Source organism: Rhinatrema bivittatum, chromosome 7, assembly GCF_901001135.1.
Source record: "Rhinatrema bivittatum chromosome 7, aRhiBiv1.1, whole genome shotgun sequence".
NCBI classification, from domain to species: Eukaryota; Metazoa; Chordata; class Amphibia; order Gymnophiona; family Rhinatrematidae; genus Rhinatrema; species Rhinatrema bivittatum.
The window spans coordinates 140,984,009-141,007,960 of NC_042621.1; the positions used below are offsets into that span (position 1 = coordinate 140,984,009).

The 23,952-nt window shown below is 46.4% G+C and overlaps 1 protein-coding gene across 1 annotated transcript in view; it reads right to left on the bottom strand.

Annotated features, from left to right (window-relative positions):
- Positions 1-23,952, bottom strand: part of MMP15 (matrix metallopeptidase 15) — a 96,283-nt gene that overhangs the window by 25,585 nt on the left and 46,746 nt on the right. The window contains exons 2-6 of the mRNA XM_029609259.1: positions 20,785-20,933; positions 20,030-20,152; positions 17,815-18,122; positions 14,366-14,527; positions 12,484-12,707 (exon numbers count right to left, since the gene is read on the bottom strand). Coding sequence (XP_029465119.1) covers positions 12,484-12,707; positions 14,366-14,527; positions 17,815-18,122; positions 20,030-20,152; positions 20,785-20,933 — 966 coding nt within the window. The remainder of the gene's footprint in view (positions 1-12,483; positions 12,708-14,365; positions 14,528-17,814; positions 18,123-20,029; positions 20,153-20,784; positions 20,934-23,952) is intronic.

Here is a 23,952-nt window from a genome sequence, read left to right on the forward strand (position 1 = left end):
AACCAGCCAACAGCAAGTCTCTGGATCAAGAATAAAAAACAAATAATGACTGGTGCTTCATTTTTTAATTAAATAATGACAACATTGTTAATCTAGTAATATAGACTGACAGTGTACTGTTGATTCACAGCTTGGCGCTGGTTGGGTTGGTTTGGTGTGATGAGCTTTTGGTGCACTATTGAGTCTCAAGCCAGTGTTGGAGTGGTTTGTTGGAACTGGAGCTGCACATGAAGGTGACTGTGGGTCACAGCAGCAGCATTTGTTTTTTATTTATTTAAAAACAATAGATCTAAAGTGGATTACAATCAAACACTGATATCAAACATCAGAACCAAACACACACATGAATAGAAATGTTTAAAATGGGGGCTCAGTGGTGAGAGAGAGACAGCTGAATGCGGCCAGGAAGTGTCATACTGCCTGTGGATACATCGGCCTGAGGGAAGCCGCTGTGGAGCTGGACTGTGGTCGTGTGGGATGGCACATACCAGTTCCTGTGGTGCCAGGAGAGGAGCAAAACATCAGGGAGATGAGAGAGTCTGCTGGAGACTGACAGGGGAAAGGAAGAAACAGGCAGCATGTTGATCTGCCTGTAACCCTCACAGTGGCCTGCAGAGCAAAATGCAGAGCCCAAAGAATACCTTGCCCTTCCTTTGTCCAATTGCTAAGTAAAAGGGTTAATTACTGTTTTATTCTGGTGTGATTATTTTATCTGGTCTGTGGTGCCACAAGTGAAAGGTTGTTTGGGAAGAGCACAGAAGAACTGTGGATTCAGAGTAATAATTTACTAATATGATTTATCTTCGGGTTTGTAGCTTGCATGGGGGATGTGACAGGGATCTAGTCATCCTGATACCCCACTCCTTCTGGCTTTCAAAGTGGAAAAGGCATGAGCTTAGGCCAATACTAAAATCTGTGAGAGAAAAAAAAATATGTGGCCCCTCCCCCACACCTTAGTCCAGACTTTGAATTACTCCCAAGCATTCTCTTTTAGCATTATTCCTGTTCCTTTATCACCTTAATATTGTATTTTTAAAACACTAAAAGCAAAATAGGAGCAAGCAGCACAGCAAATGCACATGAAGATAAATCGAGATGTGTACCAGATACAAATAAGTACCACCAAATTGAAGTAGAGTCAACATTTTATTCACATGGGTTGCATAAGAACTTCAGTTTCAAAAACAAAACTTAAAACAGCAGAGGTTGCCAGTTGGTAAAGAAGGGAGAAACACTCCTGACTCTGACATGAGCCATTTTTCACAGCAGAGCTGTCTCAAGGGGGCAACCATCTAGTGAAACAAAGAGAACGTCCTCTTGTTTAGAACCTCGACCTGCACCATGGCCCTATCAATTGAGCCATCCTCAAAGTCGCTCGATTTTTCCCCACACAGTCCTCCTCGAAAACTGTGTCTGATGAGATCTCAACTTGCTCAGTCTGTAAGAACTCTGTCTCCCTCTGAATCATGTGTCCTTAATTTTGGACTTTCGTTTGTATCCACTCCTATTTATGATCCGTTTACTATGTGTACTCATCTGTACCGTTTTATGCGTTTATTGAATTGAAACATTTTTTTCTTCCTGTCCCTCTACTCCTGACTTGTCCATGGGTTCCCGTCCCTCCCACTGGTGTCTTACCGCTGCACCAGACCCTCATTTCAGCTTTTGAAAAATTGATTTTTCATGATCTAGCTACTGTAGAGTCACAACACCTCTACCTTTTTCGTAACCTTTCACAAGAAGATTCTAATGCCCTTTGTTCTCTTCAATATGACACCTCGATTGTGATTAAACCTGCTGATAAGGGTGGTGGTGATCTTATTCTAGATAAAACTTTTTATGTACATAAAATTACACATCAACTTTCTGACTCCCATTTCTATATTCTCTTGTCCCATGATCCTACACCTGAACACCTTGAAATACAATCCTTGGTTCATGAAGCAGTCTCCTCACACATTCTATCACTTGTTGAAAATCACTCTAGTTTTTTTGGGGGGTTTTTTTGTTTGTTTTTTTTTACATATTACCAAAAATCCATAAGTCTATGTCCTATCCCTCTGGCCATACTATCGTAGCCAGCATTGGATCTCTTTTGGAGCCACTCTCTACCTTTGTTTACAAATATCTTCAGCCCTTTGTGAAACAAATATCTTTGTATGTCCGTGACTCTAGTCACATGATCTCATTACTGTCTTCCATTACTCTATTAGATTCCTGCCCCACTGATTCCAGAGTTCCTACATCATTTCTGGTTGACTTCACTTGTCTAGCTCTTCCAAATTTTTTTTCAATTTTAAAGGCCAATTCTATCAGCAAATACATGGAACATGTGTACCCAGAACCCTTAAACATTACAAAGGTCATAAAAGGAAGCTGCTTCTTCTGGGAGACTCAGTCAGAGGAACCAATTTGGGTAATAATTTTGATAAGGACACAACTGTTAAATAACTTCCTGGATCCTCAGCTAGTAGAAAGGCCAACCAGACAGTCAACACAATTACAGAGGAAAGTAGAAACTCCAGTATCAATGTTATCCGTCTGGGGAACAATGGTCTTGCTAGACATGTTATATCCTTGCAGTACAGAAAGATTTCCAAAACCTAAGGACAAAGATTAGACACATGGCAAAGACCATTGCTTTACAGAAGTATTACCTATTCATGGAAAGGGGAAGAAAAGGCTCTGCCATATAGATAACTTCAATGTCTGGCTCAAAGCATGATGTAAAATCAAGTGGTTTTGGTTACATTGGTGGTTGGGGCTGAGTATGGAACAGTAAAAAGTTATATAGTAAGGATGGTCTACATTTGTCCTTGGCCAGAAAGAGGATGCTAAGTGAGAAATTCAGAGCATACACTATCAGACATTTAAACTAGAAGGCGAGGGTGGCAGGAGGTGGCCAATGAAATTTCAATTCACCCCCAAGCAATACAGGAATTGGGAGAAGAAAACAACAAAGTCAATCAGCTAAAATAGCAGAACAGATGACTAAGAAGAGCCGCAATCCTAGGGAGACAAGTTGGAAAACTATGACCATAATTGCTCGTAGTCTGGACAATAAAATCCCAGACCTACAGGCCTTAATGGTGGAAGCAGACTTGGACATAGTTGCTGTTACAGAAACCTGGTTCACTGAGTCTCTTGACTGGGATACAGTCATACCAGGTTATAACTTGTTAAGGAAGGACAGAGAGGATAGAAAAGGGGAAGGAGTAGCTCTTTATGTCAAAAAAATATCCAAGCAACTTGACTGCAAGGAATGTGGGGTAGAGAAGAGTCATTTTAGGGTCGTCCTAAAAAAAAAAAAAAATTGATAATGGTGCATCCATTTTTACTGGAGTGGTTTACAGGCCTCTGACTCAAATTGAAGAACTAGACAGAGATCTAGGTAGGAAAGAACGGAGAAGTGTTGACTTTTGGAGATTTTAATCTGTTGGATGCAGACTGGTAAATCCCTTCTGCAGAATCTACCAGAAGTAGAGAAATAGTGGAACCCTTGAGGCAGGAAGTTATCCTTGACCTAGTGCTCACTAACAGGAATAATGTCTCCAATGTCCAAACGGGTGCCCACCTGAGCACCAGTGATCAAACGGTATGGTTTGATATCGCAAATAGGATATGGAGAAGTCACATGAAAACCAGAGCTTTGAATTTCAAAAATACGGACTTTGTCAAAATGGGGACGTACCTGGAGGTAGAACTAAAAGATTGGGAGAAAATGGGAGAGGTAGAACAGTGGGCCAAACTAAAAGGAGCAATTACAAAAGCAACAAACCTATATGTTAGAAAAGTAAACAAAAATAAGAGAAATAAGAAAACGATCTGGTTCTCAAAGGAGGTGGCTGATAAAATAAAGGCAAAAAGAACAGCATTCAAGAAATATAAAGGATCCCAAAAAGAGGAACACAGGGAAGAATATCTGGAGAAACTGAGGGAGACGAATAAAGAAATCAGGTCAGGTGGAATAAAGGATTGCCAAAGAGGTAAAGCGAGGTGACAAAACATTTTTAAGATATATCAGAGAAAGGAGAAAAGTACAAAGTGGTCTAATGAAATTGAAAAGTGACAAAGATAAATGTGTGGAAAGAGACAAAAATATTAAACAAATACTTCAGTGCAGTTTTCACTAAAGAAGATCCTGGAGAAGGACCATCGCTAGTTAACAAGATTGGGGATGGGGGTGGAGTAGACAAAGCTCCGTTTATAGAAGAGAATGTATGGGAAGAGCTAGGAAAACAAAGTGGACAAGACCATGGGACCGGATGAGGTACATCCCAGGATACTGAGGGAGCTCAGAGTCAGAGATGTGCTGGCGGGTCTGCTGAAAGACCTGTACAATAGATCCCTGGAAATGGGAGTGGTGCCAGAAGATTGGAGAAGAGCGGTAGTGGTTTCGCTTCACAAGAGTGGGAGCAGAGAGGAGGCTGGAAACTATAGGCTGGTTAGTTTCACCTCGATGGTGGGAAAATTAATGGAGCCTCTGTTGAAAGAAAGGATAGTGAACTATCTACAATCCGGTGGGTTGCTTTACCCAAGGCAGCATGGATTCATCAGAGGAAGGTCTTGTCAGACAAATCTGATTAATTTTTTTTGATTGAATGACTAAAGAATTGGATCAGGGAAGAGTGCTCGATGTGATTTACTTGTATTTTAGTAAAGCTTTTGACACGGTCCCACACAGGAGACTCGTGAACAAAATGAGAAGCTTGGGAGTAGGTGCCAAGGTAGTAGCATGGATTGCAAACTGGTTGACTGATAGGAGACAATGTGTAATGGTAAATGGAATTTACTCTGAAGAAAGAACAGCGTTAAGTGGAGTGCCACAGAGATCGGTTTCGGGACCGGTTCTGTTTAATATCTTTGTGAGCGACATTGTGGAAGGGATAGAAGATAGTATCTGCAAATAGACAAACTAAGATCTACAACAGAGTGGTCAGGGTTGAAAGGAGAGAGAATGAAGAGTGAGTTAAGAAAGCTTGAAGACTGGTTGAGGATTTGGCAGCTGGTATTCAATGCCAAGAAGTACAAAGACGTGCATCTGTGATGCAGGAATTCAAAAGAACTGCATGGGATGGGAGGTAAAAGACTGATGTGCATGGATTAGGAGAGAGACCTTGGGGTGATTATGTCTACCGATCTGAAGGAGACAAGGCAATGTAACAAGGTGGTAGCTAAAGCCAGAAGAATGCTGGGATGGAAAGAGGAATAACCAATAAGAAAAAGGAGAAAGTGATGCCCTTGTACAGGTCCTTGGTGAGGCCTCACCTGGAGTATTGTGTTCTGTTCTGGAGCCTGTATCTCAAAAAGTATAGGGATAGGATGGAGGCAGTTCAAAGAAATGCGACCAAAATGGTGAGGGATCAGCATTGGAAGACTTATGAGGAGAGGCTGAAGGATCTGAATATGTATACCCTGGAAGAGAGGAGGGGCAGGAGAGATATGATACAGACCTTCAGATACCTGAAAGGTTTTAATGATGCATAATCAAACATTTTCCATTGGAAAGAAATCAAGAGAACTAGGGGTCATGGGAAGATGACTCAAAACCAATGTCAGGAAATATTTCTTCACAGAGAGGGTGATGAATGCCTGGCATGCCCTTCCAGAGGAGGTGGTGAAGACGAAAATAGTGAAGGGATTCAAAGGGGCATGGGATAAACACTGTGGGCCGGATTTTAAATGCCCTGCGCGCATAAATCCGGCCGGATTTTCGCGCGCTGGCGCGACTATTTTGCATAGGCCGCCGGCACGCTCACAGCCCCGGGATGCGCATAAGTCCCAGGGCGGGACCGGGGGTGTGGCGCTGGCCCGGGGGCTTGGTCGAGGCCTCCGGACCAGCTCCTGGGTCAGGTGATGGCGCGCCAGCAGCCCGCTGGCGCACGCAGATTTACGCCTGCTGTCAGCAGGCATAAATCTGCCAACAAAGGTTGGGGGGGGGGGGTTTAGATAGGGCCGGGAGGGTGGGTTAGGTAGGGGAAGGGAGGGGAGGGGAAGGTGCGGGGGAGTGGAAAGAAAGTTCCCTCCGAGGCCGCTCCGATTTCGCACCCCCTTGCATATTTGCACGCGCTGACCCCGGATTTTATAAGCTACGCGTGTATCTTATAAAATCCAGCGTATTTTTGTTCGTGCCTGGTGAGCGAAGAAAAGTATGCACTCGCGCAAAATTATAAAATCTACCCCTGTGGATCCCTAATGTCTAGAAATAAAGAAGAGAGGAGAATGTTGGGGAGATACCCATTCCGGAGATGGTTTTCAAGGATAAAATTTTAGATTAACTGAACCAAATCACGGTGAGCCTGGAAGTTGTGGTTGGCCAGATTGACAAACTGAAGAGTGGTAAATCACCTGGACCAGATGGTATACACTCTAGGGTTCTGAAAAAACTAAAAAATGAAATTTCAGACCTATTTCAATTAATTTGTAACCTATCATTAAAATCATCCGTTGTTCCTGAAAATTGGAAGATGGTCAATGCAATTCCGATGTTTAAAAAGGGCTCCAGGGGTGATCCGGGAAACTATAGACCAGTGAAGCTTGATTTCAGTGCCGGGAAAAATCGTGGAAACTATTCTAAAGATCAAAATCACAGAGCATATAGAAAGACATGGTTTAATGGGACACAGCCAGCATGGATTTACCCAAGGGAAGTCTCGCCTCACAAATCTCCTACATTTTTTTGAAGGGGTGAATAAACATGTGGCAGAGGTGAAATGGTAGATGTGGTGTATTTGGGATTTTCAGAAGGCGTTCGACAGAGTCCCACATGAGAGGCTTCTAAGAAAACTATAAAGTCATGGGATAGGGGGCAATGTCCTTTCATGGACTGCAAGCTGGTTAAAAGACAGAAAACAGAGAAGAGGATTAAATGGTCTGTTTTCACAGTGGAAAAAGTTAAACAGTGGAATGCCTCCGGGATCTGTACTTAGACTGGTAATTTTTAATAAATGCTGGAAAGGGGTATGACGAGTGAGGTGATCAAATTTGCGGATGACAAAAAATTATGCAGAGTTGTTAAATCTCAAGCGGATTGTGATAAATTGCAGGAGGTTCTTGCGAGACTGGAAGACTTGGCTTCCAAATGGCAGATGAAATTTAACGTGGAAAAGTGCAAAGTAATGCATATAGGAAAAAATAACCCTTCTTGTAGTTCTATCTTAGGAGTTACCACCCAGGTAAGAGATCTAGACATCATAGTGGATAATACACTGAAATTGTCAGCTCAGTGTGCTGTGGCGATCAAAAAAGCAAACAATGTTAGGAATTATTAGGAAGGGAATGGCAAATAAAATGATGGATGAATTAATGCCTCTGTATTGCTCCATGGTGAGACCGCATCTTGAATGCTGTGTGCAATTCTGGTCACCACATCTCAAAAAATATATAGTCGCACTGGAGAACGTGCAGAGAAGGGCGACCAAACTGATAAGGGCCATGGAATGGCTGCCCTATAAGGAAAGTCTATTGAAGTTAGGGCCATTTAGTTTGGAGAAGAGACGACTGAGAGGGGGTTATGATAAAGTCCTTTCATAATTTTGTAGATCTCTAACAAGTTAATGTAAATAGGTTACTTACTCTCTCAGATAATAGAAGGACTGGGGGGCATTCCATGAAGTTAGCAAGTAGCTCATTTAAAACAAATCAAAGAAAATCATGTTTTACTCAGAGCATAGTTAGCTCTGGAATTCATTGACAGAGGATGTGGTTAAGGTAGTTAGTGTAACTGGGTTTAAAAAAGGTTTGGATACGTTCCTAGAAGAAAAATCCATAAACTGCTATTAATTAATAAGCAATAGTAGCTTGAGATTTATTTAGGGGCAGATTTTCAAAGGCTATGCGCATAACATATGCGCGTAACCCGAGAAAATCTGCCCCTGCGCGCGCCGAGCCTAGGGATGCGGGAGGCAGGCGTAACTTTCGAGATAAAGGTCAGGAAGGGGTTTTAGTTAGGGCGGAAAGGCGGGTTAGATAGGGGAAGGGAGGGGAAGGTGGGGGGGGGGGGGGCAGAAGGAAAGTTCCCTCCGAGGCCGCTCCAATTTCGGAGCGGCCTTGGAGGGACCGGGGAAAGTCATCGGGGCTCCCCTAGAGCTCGGCGCGCATGTTATAAAATCGGGCGTAGATTTGTTCGCATCGGGTTGCGCGAACAAGTCTACACCCTTGCGCTGTTTTTAAAATCTGGCCCTTAATGTTTAGGTACTTGTCAGGTATTTGTGACTTGGATTGGCCACTGTTAGAAACAGGATTCTGGGCTTGATGGACCCTTGGTCTGACCCAATATGGTATATCTTATGTTCTTATGGGGATAACTTGCTGGTGTGGCTGTTGCTATCCTTAATAAGCCTAGATACTATTAATGCAACTCCATCATTGGTCTCTGCTTCAACAGCAGTGGGAAAAGCAGAATTGGATTCAGACAGCAACCAACCATCGAGGCCCATGGCTTTTACGATTTGGGGAACAAATAAACATGGGGGTAACTTGATGATGCAGCTTTTATTACCTTTAATCACTAAGTTTGATGCTTTTGATGCAACTCCAACATTGCTCTCTGCTTCCATGGCAAGGGTTAAGGGAAACTGGATTCAAACAGCATCCGAGGGCCCTGACTTTTACGATCTGGTAAACTGATAAGCAGCAGATACTGGCATGAGCATAAGCTTGCTGGGCAGACTGGGTGGATCATTTGGGCCTTTTCTGCCGTCATTTCTATGTTACAACCATGAGACCCATCGTAGCTCCTAATAGTGCATGTTTTATATTTATCTTTTTTCAAATCCCACTTTCTTTAAAGTTCTTCTTTCTGGAAGTTTATTCTCATTTGGTGCCATTACATAGATCTCATCCTTCTGATTTGATCCGGCACCATTATCCAATTCTCTCTCTTTTTTGTTTGGTTGAAATCATGCAATTCTATTGTAAAATAATTTTGAAAACTGAAACACACATCTCTCGTTTCTTGACACTACTATTTCAATCTCCAATTATTGTTTGGTCACCTCTATCTACAGGAAACCCTCTGATAGGAATATCTTTCTCCACTTTGACAGTTACCACCTGTGTTTGTTTAGACATAATATTCCCACTGGCCAATTTCTGTGGCTCCAACGCCTCTGCGCTTGTCATGAAAATTTTACTATTCATGCCTGGGTGATGGCTAATAATTTTTTTTGCTCATGGTTACCCCTCCCGCGTCGTTAAGAGGGCATTTAAACATGCTTATTTTGTGAATCGCAATCTCCTTTTCTGTCCTTGATCTAATGATGATTCTGATGCCTTGACGTGCGTCCTCCCTTTTTTGACGCTTGCCGACGTGATTTGCCAGATCATTCGCCACCACTGGCACCTCCTCTCGCTTCTATTTTTAAGTCCCCCCTTGTTTCACTTTTAAATGTGGACATAATTTAAGAGATGCTCTTGTCTTTTCTGATTTCCTTACTTCCCGTACCTCGGATCTCTCCTTCTCCAGTCACAACCCCTGTGGCTCCTGTCGAGCAAGGTCCTGTTTCACTATCCATTACCTCATTCATATTCACTTAATCATAACTAACTGCATCTTTTCTGGAGCAGTCAATGGCATCCTCTGCCCCTGAAATTTACTAGATACTGGTAAGAAAATACGGAAAATCAAAACAAATCTTTGAACGTTGCAGTAATATTTGCCATTCCTTTGGTTTCACACTGGTGAAATTCCAGTGACTCTCTCGCTCTTGCTGTCAAGGTAACTTTTCTTCCCTGCATCTGCGCTGTGAACTACTTTGGATTTTATTTTTACCTTCAAACTGTTTCTCCTGCTGGTATCAATTTAGAGACTGAGTGGTTGTCATGTTTATAAATTTATATACTCTTGTTTCCAGTACTTGTACTTCTGCTTTCTGATTGGCTCTCTCCCGCTAGCCTCTGATTGGCTTTTGTAAACTTGTGACTGCTTGGTGCCTTTTTGGTCCTTTTAAAACCTGTTACTACCCATAACTAATCAAGCTTGATATTTCACTTGGTTGCAGCTCCATCACTGCTCTCTACATTAATGGTGGGGGTGGAAGGGAAATAGAACCAAAGAGCTAAGAGAAACAGATAAGTATGAGAAAAAAATGTGAAGCTTGCTGGGCAGACTGGATGGGCCGTTTGGTCTTCTTCTGCCGTCATTTCTATGTTTCTATATGTTTCTATGTTCTGAATCTTGTCTGGATGCTGCCTGCTAAGATGTTTAAGTCTGTAAGCATTCTTGCTAGATGTTGCCTGTAATTATTACTTTATATTATTACTTTAAATGTTATTGCCTTTTGTACTGTCCACCTTATTAACTTTTCACTAACCGCTGCATTCTATTTGTTTCACTAGATAGTGGCCCCCTTGAGACAGCTCTGCTGCAAAACCCGGCTATGTGGGGGTCGGCAGTGCTTCTCCCTTTCTTACCAACTGGCAACCCCTGCTGTTTTAAAGCTTTGCTGTTGAAGCTGAAGTTCTTGTGTAATCATATGAATAAACCATTTATTTGACTCTACTACAATTTGGTGGACAGTTATCTGCTGCAATTTTTGATTTATCTTCATAGTCTTAAAACACTGGCAATTTTTAGAATAAACAAATGTGTATTTTTATTAGTCATAGCTCTAATTTAAAAAACATCTTCCTCTGAATTCCCTCTTCAGCCGTTTGTGCTCTATTCATGCTGGGGCAGATCTTTAAACCTGCGCGCAGGCGTAGATTTATTCGCGCAACCCGGCGCGAACAAATCTACGCCCGATTTTATAACATGTGCGCGCTGCCGCACGCATGTTATAAAATCCAGGGTCGGCGCGAGCAAGGGGGTGCATAATTGTGCAACTTGCGTGCGCTGAGCCGCGCAGCATTCTTCCATTCCCTCCAAGGCCACTCCGAAATCGAAGCGGCCTAGGAGGGAACTTTCCTTCCGCCCCCCCCCCCCCCACCTTCCCCTCCCTTCCCCTATCTAATCTGCCCCCAACCCTATCTAAAACCCTCTCCTGACCTTTATCGTGAAAGTTATGCCACTTGCGCGCGCCGGCAAGCTGCCAGCGCGCCATCCCCGGCACGGTGGCTATTCCGGAGGCCTCGGCCCCGCCCCCAGAATGCCCACGGGCTGGCGTCCCGCCCCCGGAACACCCCTTTTTCGAAGCCCCGGGACATACGCGCATTCTGGGGCTTGTGTGCACCGCCAAGCCTATGCAAGATAGGCTCGGTGCACACAGGGGCAGCTTTTCTGGGGTTACACACGTAACCCTTTGAAAATCTGCCCCACTCTTTTTATCTGTACATTCCCTGCCTGGGGTCCCAATGAGGAGCAGCTCTCCCAATTTTCTTAGATGCATAATGGCAGAAGTGACCAAGTAGGAGAAGGTTTGGAAAGCTTTAAAGAGGAATATTTACTCAGGAATGAAAAAAAAATGAGAACTTTGGCAGAACAGGGGTTTTGCATGCTTTATAGCTTACTGTTCTGCCTGTGACACTTTTCCCCAGAGAGCTCATTTCCCCTGTGCTGGTCTGCAGGTGGTGTTTGACCTCTGCACTGTAGTTCAAGCAGGGGCTTTGGATGCTGCCTTGACTCAGAAGGTTGCATAAATAGCATACACATCCCAGCAGCCCTGAGGAAATGTAAGACTGAAGCAACCCGCAGTGCCAGTGGCCAAAAATCCATTACTAGTCAGAAGGCCATTGGTGATAAAGCTATTCTTAGTCCTGGCCCTGTAGGCAGAGAACTCGCCCTGAAGGTTCTGGAACTCTCTAGTCTGGGCTGGGAGTACAGAGGGAGCAGATCTCTGTGCTGAAGCCCTGTTCAGTGCCTGTGGACAGCCTTTTTCCTGACCTCCCCAGGCACTAAATAAGTTGTGAAGAGTGTTAAAGAAGAAGGATTATACAGTAAAAGTTATCTGTTCCTATTTGCAGTTTAAATCTTTTATTCCATTCTCTGTTCCTACTTTCTGTTAATAAACTTACTAGTTTGTTAGCTCTGCCTGTCTTGGACTAATTAATGATCCTGGAATTATGTTTATTTGGTCTGTGGGTGGTTTTCTAGGAACTGTGTGTCCCTTGAGTTGTGGGGTCTCAGTGTCCCTAGAAACCAGCAGAGGCAAGCTGGAACCCAGTTGGCGGGTGGGAAATTGCCAGTGCAGGAACACATGCACAGGTGCAAGCAGGACCCTACGAGTGGCCACATGGGTTAACCTGCATGGGTGTGCAAGGCTGTGCTGCGGCATTACATGACAAGAACAAAGGAGGGTGTTAATTGTGTTTAACTGCTGAAGCCACTGTGTTAAAGTGGACAAATTCCCTGTTTGCACTGCTGCTGCACATGTCCTAATTGCTATTTGATGTCTCCTCTCACAAAGCAGGACGACAGTGATCCAGATCTTATACAGAGAGCCAGGGTTACCACCCCATCCCTCCCCGAATCATCAGTTCCCAGGCCTCTCTCTCCCCTGCACTCCTTGGGCTCTCATCTTTTCCTAATTATTGGCTTTCCCTTACCTTGAAGACAAACATCTCCCCACGCAGCATGGCAACGGTATCAAAATCCCCATCGCAGATATTTGGGCCATACTGCTCTGGCCGCTCAGTGGTTCGGGGGTGCTCCGGACTTCCTGGTTTTCTGCCTGGAGGTGATTTGGGGGGCTTGGGTTCCGGATTGTCTGGTCTCTTGGGGTTCACCGTGGGAAGTGTCCTGGTGGTCTGAGGCTGATCATTGGGAAATCCTGCAGAAGAGGAGAGCTCATGAATAAGGGACCTAGGGAGGATGCCACACTCACAATTCCAGGGGATTGTGTAGCCTATGAAAGTAACCCCCCGCCAGGGAGATAAGTGCCTGGCCCATGTGGCCTGCAGCTAGCTTACCGTGAAGAAGGGCTCTCTGCTGCAAGCTATTTTGTATCACATAACAAATTGCATTGGGACGTGGGAGGAGAGATATGCAGACATTTCCAATTGCTATTGCCAAAAAATGGACACATCTACCAGATGCAGACAACCCTCGTCATTAGCTAGCTCGCCGTTCACTTGATCTTGAAGTTACTGTCCATCCACTGGGGTGTATATGATACATCTCTGAAGATGGAGCATGAAAGTCTCCTTTAACCCCAGATGGGGAATTATTTACCCTGGGAATTTTCCTGACAATGGCACTAATGAATATGGGCAGAGATTAAACATGCAGACACAGAGCCGCACATTTCTTTGTTTGTTTTACAGATACAACATGTCTCTGTGGGGGTTTTTTTGGCATTTCTATTCAAATGGTTTATTGATTTTGTGCGTGCACAGATATAGGGCTTCTGATCTTAGGGGTTTATAAAATGAAAATGTAGGGGTTTATTTTCAGCTAATTAGGGGTTCTTTGAGGATGCTAAAGGTCCAGTGGTGTTCTGTTTTTACAAGTTGTGGCAACTTTCCCTGTGTACATTTTTCGGTTAATTCACGGGCGTTTTTACCATTCCTCCTCTTCTGATTTGGGATTGCAGCTGCTGCCGATAGTCCTAAACCACATGGCTCATGCTGAAATTTGAGCCCCCATGATTCTCATACTCCAGCACTATTCTTGCAAGGGTCTGGCCAGACCATCTGTGAGCCGTGCAGTTTAGCAATATCAATATCAAACTGCAGCAGCCCTGAATCAGAGGAAGAGCCACAGGAGCTGCTGTGAGGCAGCTCATGCCCTTGTCCCTCCCATCCAACTTGCCAGGCCTCCTTATAGCCCCTTAACCGGCCTGACTACCCCATCAATCTGATCAATCTGTCCCAACACAACCAGCCAGTTTGTCCCCCCTTAGCCACAAGCCAGCCTATCCCTCCCAGCCATTCCCACATCCAGCCGTTCTCCCATCCTCTCAATCCCTCCCACCTGCTTCTGCTGCTCAGTCCAGCACTGTGTGACGCTCTGAGTGAATCTGAGTCTGCAGGTGCCTGCACTCCTGTGCTGGTCTCACGAGGCAGCCCGCATGACCGGTGCAGCAGGTTCAGGCAGAGCTGTGCGGCACCGGAAGGCATCAGCTGTTCTGCCAGTCATCAGATTATGGCGCTTATTGGCTCTACTTGATCAGCCCGATTTTCAAACTGGGAAAAAGAGGATTGGCGTCTACCAGGCTTTGATTTTCAGCAATTATCAGAAGCCCTGGAGATATGGTAAGGACAAGAAGGCATCACAGGCTCTCTTTAGGACTGAACATCTGGATTGTGCATGGTACAGTAAACACATCTCATGTCAATGTAGGTGTCTCTTAGGTGGGCACATGTATATGACCACATTCAAGGTTCAGAGCCTTGGATTTTTGTATGTACCAGTAAATCTGTGCATATACACATGGCACAGGGTCATGGTTCCTGCTCATCAGCATGTGCCTGTGGGCATACCACTTACCGTACAACTGTTGGATGCCCCTGAGGTCGTCCTCTGGCAGCAGGAAACTCTCAGTGTCCATCCATTGGTAAAACGGAGCCATAATGGCCGAGGGGTTGTTGGAGTGCTCCAGACCTAGAGAATGGCCCAGTTCATGAACTGCCACCAGGAAGAGGTGATTTCCTGCAGCAAAAAGCAGACAGTTACTCATGGGCCAGCAAAGCCCCTGGGAAAGCAGACTCCTCTTCAGGAGTCCACGCCACTAACCTCTCTACTCTTTACGTGCTATCACTGGTTCCAGTTACAGACACAGAACAACCTGCTCCATGACACAAGATAAACCGTGTGCCCCCTGCACCCACCAGAAGCACCACTAATTACCAAGAAATATGAGGGCACAATTTCAAGCCGCTCCTCTACTTCTGACTCTCTAAAGGACTCTAAGCATGTTATTTTATTGCCCCATGTCCCCATTTACCCAAATATTATTGGGTGGTAACAACAATCAGATTTTTTTCAGCTGCTGGAAGATTTGTGTTGTCTTGATACTGGATATGTGCTGTCAGGTCACACAACTCAAAGGCATCTTCTAATGTTTTTTCATTCTCTTGCCCAGCGGTTTCCTTCTATTCCTCCAGACTTCCAGCTCCCTCACAAGCAGCTTGGGTCGGGGCTGCACAGAACCAGGAGCCTCCATTTCCAACACTCTGGGATTTTCCCCCCCTATTTTTATTCCACCGGCCCCATGCATAGCCCAGTCATAACAGTGATGGCCCTTGGCTAGGGGTCACAGACCAGTACACTAGCCCACAGAGTATTTTCATTGCTGTTGTACACCGGTTGGTACTCTCTCCCCTTGAAGGCTGTGTGCACCACTTCTACAGCTTATCCAGGACTAGCTGGCCCAAGGGACAGAAATTGGGCTCGGGAGGCCATCCCACCCCTCCTACATGGTAGCACCTAGCACTGCCACCGAGCCATCGGTTCAGCCCTACGTATATTCCTCTACAGCAGTAGTTCCCAACCTGGGGTCTGCCAGAAAGAAGACAGCCAAAGTGCAACTGGCAAGAGACAGAACAGGCTGACCTCGCCTCCGAGAAGCACTGGTCTAAGGCTGCCGTCCAATCCTACTGCCCGAGCCAAGGCCAAGAGGAAGATTGCAGCCTCAAGAAGTCCAAATCACTGAAGGAGTAGTATGGCTATGTTGAGGGGCAAGGGATAGGTGGGGCAGGAGGTGGAGAAGGGGTCACAGGGGAAGAAAGGCAAGAAAGAGAGCACAGGAGTGAGAGGGCCTAAAAAGAGAGGCAGAAGAACACTTGGGATAGGGCTGTGGTGGTGGTGGTGGAAGGGATGGTAAAGAGGGAGAGGACCGGACAAGGAGCTGCAGGGGGAAGAGGGCAGGTAGGAAGGCACTCAGGAAGGGGGCCACGAGAGGGTGGGGGGAGGAAGCAGGGAAGGATGGTAGGCCACAGAGGGTACATCACTCAGAAAGGGACTGTGGGGAAAGGGCGACCAGGGAAGGGCCCACAGAAGGGAGAGGACTAAAGGGAAGACATTGGGGATGGGGTAACGGCAGGGGGTGAGTTATTGGGGGGAGAGGCAGGAGGGACAGAAACAAAGAAGGGGCCGTGGGTGGAGGAAAGCAAAGCGGGAAGGTGAGCACTCAAGAAGGAGTCACAAGGTGGAGGAGCGCAGGAGAGAGAAAACCAGAGAGAGGGGGGGGGTGTTGCAGAAAGGGCCTTTATGGATGGAAAGGGTTGTACCCTCTTTTCCCACCACTCACAATGAGTTCTGTGACATTGTCCTCCTGGGAAAAAAACAGGCCCGGGATTGCAAGGAGCACTCAACGCCAGACCCCCCCCCTTTACGACTGGAAACCGAAGGGTTCTCTGGCACCACTAGGACTGCCTGCACGAGCTCAGGATAAACGTTGCCCCCCTCCTGAATGGGCCGTGCAGGGGGGTCTGAGCTACGGGGAGGAATTTCATAAAGCCGTGTTATTAACACAAGCACATTCCTGATTATTCCCTGGGTGCAGGCATGGGCGGGACACATGGACCAGGATAAAGGAGCCACACAGAGTGTGAATACTTCTTCTGAACACTGGCAGCCAGGCAAGAGCAGCTGGCAGGAACAGCTGGGACTATGGGCAGGACAGAAACAGCTGTCAGTAAGGTCAGGCTGCAAGCTCCCCAACAGATGGGGATGGGCGGAATTGCCTTTAACTCTGGGAGAGCTCAGCTTTCAAGGACTGCTTAGAACAAGGCTATCCCTATAAATCTGGAACGGCAAAACCTAGCTTACCATTCACCCCCCCCCCCCAACCCAAGATCATGGATGTAGAACTTTTTTCACATATTAAAAACAAAACTTCCTTCTTAAATATTGCCACTATAACATTTTTCACCAAAATGTCAGAAAGCCATATTTTAATCCTGAAGGAAAATGACTTCCAACCAGCCCCTAACTGTCTTCAGTCTTGAAAAGAAAACCACCTCACATACGCTGACGACATCACAGCCCAGGTGGAAGCCAGCGCAGAAACCAAGGAGGAAGGAAGGAGCAGCCATCTTCCCTTACGGAAAATACCAGGCTCATTCTAGGACTCTCTCTTGCTTGCAAAAGTGACCTCCTCTTCTTTCACAGGCAGAACTGGGGCATAGAAAGGCCAAAACTTGAAACTAGAGTCCGAGGAAGTGGAAAATGCATAATGAATCTTTGTACAGTCACCTGACCTCAGGTAAAAGCTTACTAGAGAAAGCACCATCAGTTTTTAATAGATGGTTTGTGCGTACGGCAATTCCAAGAAGCAGGGGAGGCAGGAGAGTTACAACGGTCAGCCAATGAGAGTTAGACGCATCCTAGATCCGGACCGAGGAAGCCGAGTGACCGGAAACTAGAAAGCACACGAGCAAGAGAATGTGAAAAGGCGTGAAGGAGGGAGCGAGCTGGCCTGGCCAGCAAGAAGCAGTAACAGAGCAGGAGAGGAAACCATGAGAGGCAGTCAGGAAGCAAGGCGGGGTGGAGATGGCAGATCGGAAGGAGGCTGGACAGGATGGCAAAGACCGTCAGACAGAGGTCTGAAACCATTGCCAGGGTGGAGCAGATAAGAAGGGCAGCTGCAAGGCGGGAAAAGAGAGAGGGAGAGGAATGGCTGGGGCAAGGCCGTGAAAGGAACGCGCCCGGTCGCCGCCTGTACCTCGACCTGCAATAATACAAAACAAGGTTGCCAACCTAGCTCCACGTTGTCAGGGCTTGCTGGCTAATCCCCCCCCCTTTTGTAACTTTCACTCCCAAAAACAGCCTTATCGTCGGTGTCCTGTGGAATGCACTGGGACGAAAGAAAACCAGGACTAACCCCTCAAAACCTGGAGTCGGCACCTTGTGGAAACCACCAGCACATTTACCCGAAAGCCATTCACAGATCCTGTCCAGCCAGACCTTCCCTCCCAACTCCGGCAACACTTTACCTGACAGCTCGGTATTTTCAACTGTCCAGGGCTCCTCGGTGTCAAAGTGGGCGTCTCCTCCCATCCCTGGCCCGGGGAAGTATGCATGGGCTAAGAAGCCCCCCGTGCCGTCAAAGGGGGAGCTGTCGCCGTGGAACCCCGAGGCGAAGAGGACCATGATGTCGGCCTCCTTCCTGCGTTTCTGCCGGATGTCTTCATAGGGCACCTCCTGGAACACCAGTGGGGTGGCCGCCTCCCATACCCTGAAGGCCAGGCGAATGGCTTCCTGCGAGTGGTACCACCCCAGCTTCTCTGTGTAGTTCTGGATGCTGCAAAATGGAAAGGAGAATCAGGAGGATGCCATACAGGGAGATAAAACACAGCAACTCAGTCCCTTGAGGCTCATTAAACCTCCAAAAAAAAACCCAAACCCTGGAAATGTCAAGATAATGGAATCTTGAGCAAGCACCTCCAGCATCTGGGGAGAGAGAGTGCCTAACAGGAGGGTCTTCATCACACCTGGCACTGGGTCCTGGGGCGAAAGGAGGGGCAGCTCCCGCATCCTCTCCACTGACAGGAGATGCCAAAATAGCCTGCACCTCAGCTCTTAAAACGAAGCTTTCTTCTACTGCCAAACCACAAAAGTAAGAGCTGTGCATGTTCCGCAGCCTGCAGACTATATTGACACATCCAAGTCGCGCTGGGTTTACTGACATAAGAGAACTTTAGTTTACCCTGGATTATGGCACCAAGAAAACACTTCATGAGCATCACTTCTTTTTTACTCCTGTGGCATCATCAGATAATCCACTTGTAGCCCACTGTGAGCTCTCACACTGTCAGAATGGGACGCAAGGGCAAGCAGCTGACGACATTATAACAGGACAAAAAGTTGGCCTGTACCTGATTACGTCACAGTGACCTTTTTTTTTTTTTTAAAGACTGGTTTTCGTCATTAGCTTGTGACAGTTGCTCTATTTTGGGGAACTAGCTTAATCCCATAAAATAAATATATAGCAACTCCTGGAATAGAGCGCTAATCCTCCCCATAGATCATCCTGTTCCCAAAAGATTTCTGGCCTCCAGGAATAAACAGCTTCTTTCCAGGAGTCCAGCCCCACCCCTCGGAAGGGGCAGTGCAGATACACCCACTCACTGAAAAAAAACCAAACAGCTTTTCTCTAAAGGCGTTCTGGTCGGCACAGCTGTGAATCTCGAGACCCCGGTCCCCTTCTCCTCCTCCATGCACTCAACTCTGTGACCTTGAGAAGGTTACTAGAGCTTCCTGCACTCAGACTGGAAGCTCTCTGGGGCAGGGGCATTGTGACCCTATGAGTTATCCTGTACAACGTTATGCACACTGGTGTTATATAAATAATAACTATCGTTCTCTTTGAACTGCTAACACTTAGACTGATGTACTGGGTGCTGAGAGATGTAAAGGTAATTTAATCTGCCTCTGGCCTCAATGTACTAGGGGGCGCCTGGCTAAGCACATTATTAGCATGCGATTGTGTCCACAATTATATGTGCACAGCTTTACTCCGGATTTAACAAGGAGTTTAGTGCCCGAAAGAACCATGCGCACAAACATGAGTAAAAAATGAGCTATCATCCTTCCCCCAATGCAGAGAGGTGCGCAGGCTTAACTCCTGTTTTCTTCATGCTGGAGGTGTAACTCCTGGTCAGAGGCGGAGCAAAGTTGCTGGGGCTATGGGACTGAACCTGGAGTTTGTGGTGCTGGGGTCCTGGACTCAGGATTCATGCACAGGGAGCATAAAGCTTGGCTTGCGTGCGCCATCTTTCTGGTTTCTGCGCACAGTGCACAGAAAGCAATTTTTGGAGCTTAACGCTCTGTGCGTCTAACACGGTTTATAATGCATAAATCACGTTTTATGTGCGCCAAGCAGGTCTCTGGGTGCACATTCTCGGGTCAGCACACTTTTTTTAAAATTCGCATGCCATTAGCTTTCTATGCTGGGAGCTAACTCTTCTAGTGTGTGAGCTGAACGTCGGTGTGCAACTTTTAGGCACATGTTATGACATCGGGGCCTCTGTGCGAGGCTATGAAGGACTGGCACAAATTCTCTCGTAGGTGCTGTGTGCCTGACTACGAGGACTTCAGATTTTGCTCCTCAGCGTAAGGGAATGTACTTAGCACACCAGGCTCAACCCGGATAGAGGAAGAGCTGTAGGGGAAGGGTAAGAACTGTGGCTAAGGATAAGCTTTCCACACCTGAAGGTCAGGTGCTTTTGGTTCCACTTGCGTCCTGTCAGTGCGTAGCGCTTCCGTCGCAGATTCGATTTTATCTTAGCACCAAACTGATCCGGGACGCCGCAGCGAGGCCGTTTCATCCACCTAAGGGAGAATTCAAACAAACAGATAACAAGAATGAGAAGACAAGACTGCACATAACACGAAGCAAAATCTACTCACCTTCCAAAGGCACCGAGTGGAACAGTAAGAGCTGTGGGGAGGGCTCACGGCTTTTTCAGCTGTAGAGCTCAGGCTGATAGAGGGGCTCATGGCTGCTGTAGCCCAGTCTCTCCCAACAGAAGTCATTGTAGGGAATGGTGCAGGAGCACACAGCTCCTATAACCCCAGTTTCCTCCAGCACCTAGCGCTGTTGAGAACGATGTAGCAGTACTGGCTGTGAGGGAGCTCACAATTCTGCAGTCCCAGCCTCTCCGCCAGCAGATTCACTGCAGGGAGCGCTGCAGAAATGCCAGGCGTTCTTTACAATAAGGGGGGATCTAGAGTTGGGATGGTCTGCTGGGAAGCAAATGGGCGGTATGACCAGCAGAGAGAGGCGGGAACACATCTACGCCAAACCTGCTATCCCCTAAGAAACCCGCTCCTTGGGCTGCAACTCAAGTTTGTCACTGTGCCCTAGTACTGAGAAGAGAGAGCCCAGTGGCAGCCCACCCGCTCGCTCGCCCGCCCAGGACTCAGAAGCGACCGAGAGAGCAGTGCCATGCAGAAGGACTTACGCTATGGTCCTCTCGTCCATCACCCCAGTGACTGGGATCCCGTAGAACCGCTGCATCTCGGAGACGGCGGCGGAGAGGATCTGTGCGGTGCGCATAGTGGACATCTGCCGGCTGGCCTGAGGGAGGTAGCCATAAAGTCGCAGCCAGGCCTGTGAGGGACACACAAGCGTCACGCTGTGATCTTTCCATGTCTGCCCTTTTGACCTTCAGTACCCCCTTTCTTAAAATGAATTATACAAAAAACATAAAAAAAAGTGTGCATCTCTGAACTGAGGCAACTGAAGTTCAGGTGGAGGGGCATGGCACAGGTTTTCCCAAAATGTAGCCAAACTGAAATGCATAAAATAAATAAAAAGCACAAAAGCACAGCTGCAAAAGCATTAGGTAAGCACCAGGTAAGAAAAATTACTACCACATGGAAATAAGCCCTACTTTGCTAGTGCAGAAAGGTAAAGAACAGAGTTACCACTCTCATCCACAGAGTTAAACTTCCTGGCAGAACAGGATAAGCCTGCACCAATGCACAACCCCAGTGGGCTACAGGGAATGTTTTAGTCTGGAAGGAATCCTAATCTGGGTTTGGTGGACTCTTCCAGCCCCCCTCATCCCTCACTAGCCCTGAGGCCAGTGACTTTACCTAATGCACCCAGTCAGGCCCCGCCCAACCCACACATCGCCATGATCAGCCTAACAGGATGTGCTCCTTCTCCGCGGTACAGGGATGCCACGTGCAGTGTGAGCAGCTTTAGGCGATTATATCCTGCAACAAACCTCTTACATTCAATGGATTACTGCAGCAGACAAAACATTTGCTATTTTAAAAGGTTACTGTCTACATTTTTGGTAACCAGTCTTCAAGAGGAAGTGCCGATTTAAAATGCTGTAGTTTTCCACAAAGACTCAGAATGTAGCTAAAACCCGGATGCCCTAACCTGGACTAAATAGCGCACCAAAAGCACCAGATCTGGTGCCCAAAGTACTGGAAGAAACCACAAAAATGATGCACGATTGTTTTTTCGGGGGATATAAATACCATAAATCAATAAACAAGATATCACCTCTGTTAAACTGCAAAAAAGCAATTCAGGGGTTGGAGGAGGTCGGTTTATGATTAAAATGACTATACACTGCTGGATGCGGTGATATAAGGAGATTGTATGAAACCTTCCTCTTCTTTCCTAAAAAGGTTTTTGTGGTAAAAGATTGTTTTGTGAGAAAAACTGCTCTCAGTTTTGAGAGATTGAAAATCACTTAACAATTTAGAGAGATTTCTCTTATTGAAATATTTTTGAAATAACAGGGTATAATCAGTTTAACAAAGTACTGGAAGGGCATTTACATGGATAAATAATTGGAAAAAAAAAAAACCCTTAGCCTGACTGGAAATCACCTCTTCAAATGCAGCTAAAAATACACATACAGCTTCTCAGGGGAAGAAAACAGCATGCCCACATTACATTTTCAAATGTGCGGGCACCATTATGCTCCCCATCACCCGCACCAATAACTGGTGCAATGCACACAGTTGCTTTTAATGTGGACTTTGCATTTCATCCTTTTCAAAGCAAGACATGGGGGATATTTCCTTAGAAATCTAACAAAGATGCACACATTGAAACTGCCTAGGGCTTTCTGGAAACCGCTCTGGAATTGGCAGCAAGTTTCCACATCCTCACTGTCGTCAAAGTTTGTTGCTGAAATAAAAATCAGACCATCAACGCAGGGCTGGCCATCCAGGACCATACCCTACCGGGAAATGAATAGTTTTACAAACAGTTTAAAAAAAAAAAAAAAAAGATCCACTCTTCAGAACCGCCTGTGCTTCACTTAGTTATTTCCCAGTATCTTCCTACCCCTTTTCCCATCACTTAGAAGGCCACGGCTGCCAAAGTCATCTTTGTCCATCACATAGTATACAACAGCTCCACTTTAGCAAATGCTTATCCTCCCATCCCAGGGTTTTCGGGGCCCGGATGCGGCATGGAATTTCAGAGAGACGCAGGAGCAGTTGCGGAGTCCTCGGCAGCAAAGAAAGACCCCTTGGTTCCCTCAATCTATTTCGCCGCGCCTGCTGCCGCAGCCCCTGTTCACCTTCCTCCCTTACCTGCATGGCCCCCCTCCGTCACGTCCACTGGTATAAAAGCAATTCCAGGCACTAAAGGCTTTCTCAATACTTCCGCTGCGCCTCCCCTGGCAGGTTACCTGCCAGATATTTTGGAGTTTCTCCTTTCTGGGCCAGAGATTCCTCCTTTGCTTTTTGGGTTTTTTCCAACTCAAATCGGAAATAGCCCCCCCCCCCCATTTGGGCTACGGTGCCAGCAATCTTCATTGACAACGTCTCAGGTTTGATTTGCCGCATTTATAGCCCCCTTCCCGATTCAGCCCAGCCGTTACACACAGAGAGTCTCCTCGGCCAGGGCTCACAAACCACAGCTCCCTCCAGTGCCTGCTCAATCTGGACCCCAAATTTGGCCAAGTGTCCCCTTACCCCTGGAGCTGTGAATGCTGTCCTGCCCCCCCGCCCGGGAAGCAAATCCAGGTCTCCCGCATGGCAGTGCACAACACTTGCCACTGAGCCAGCCCCTATCTGAATGTTTCTGACATTACCCCTTTCCCCGTCTCTCTTATTAGGTAGGGGCTCGTGTTCATGGCCATGCAGTGGACTTCAGTTTACAATATAAAAACGATCCGTGTGGCCCGCTTCAATTAATTCTATTAAATACTACATAGTCTGAGGGAATCGATTAAAATTATCGTACAATGATAGCTTTATTAGATCCCACAGAGTTAAAATATCATGGACTGACCACGCCCTTGACCAACAGTTGTTTGAACACTAAAAACGTACACGGCCATCTTTCAACATATTCTCTGCATCAAGGGTGATTTTTATTCCGTTATCTGTGCCACAACATAGCACTGGATACAATATTGCTTTGTAATAAAACAAAAAGAGTCACTTGTATAAACCCATGCTGGTGTGCATCACAGGACGTTTCAGTTTATAAATTCAACATTCCCCCGTCCCCCCTCCCCCCCCCCCCCCCCCCGACTCGGACTGTGTTTCGAAGCAAAACTGCGTTGTGAGGGGCCATACATTAAAGCTTCTAAATGTTATGTGGAGCCAGAACGGAGAGCCATCTCTATAATCAATTATTAAACAGAGGA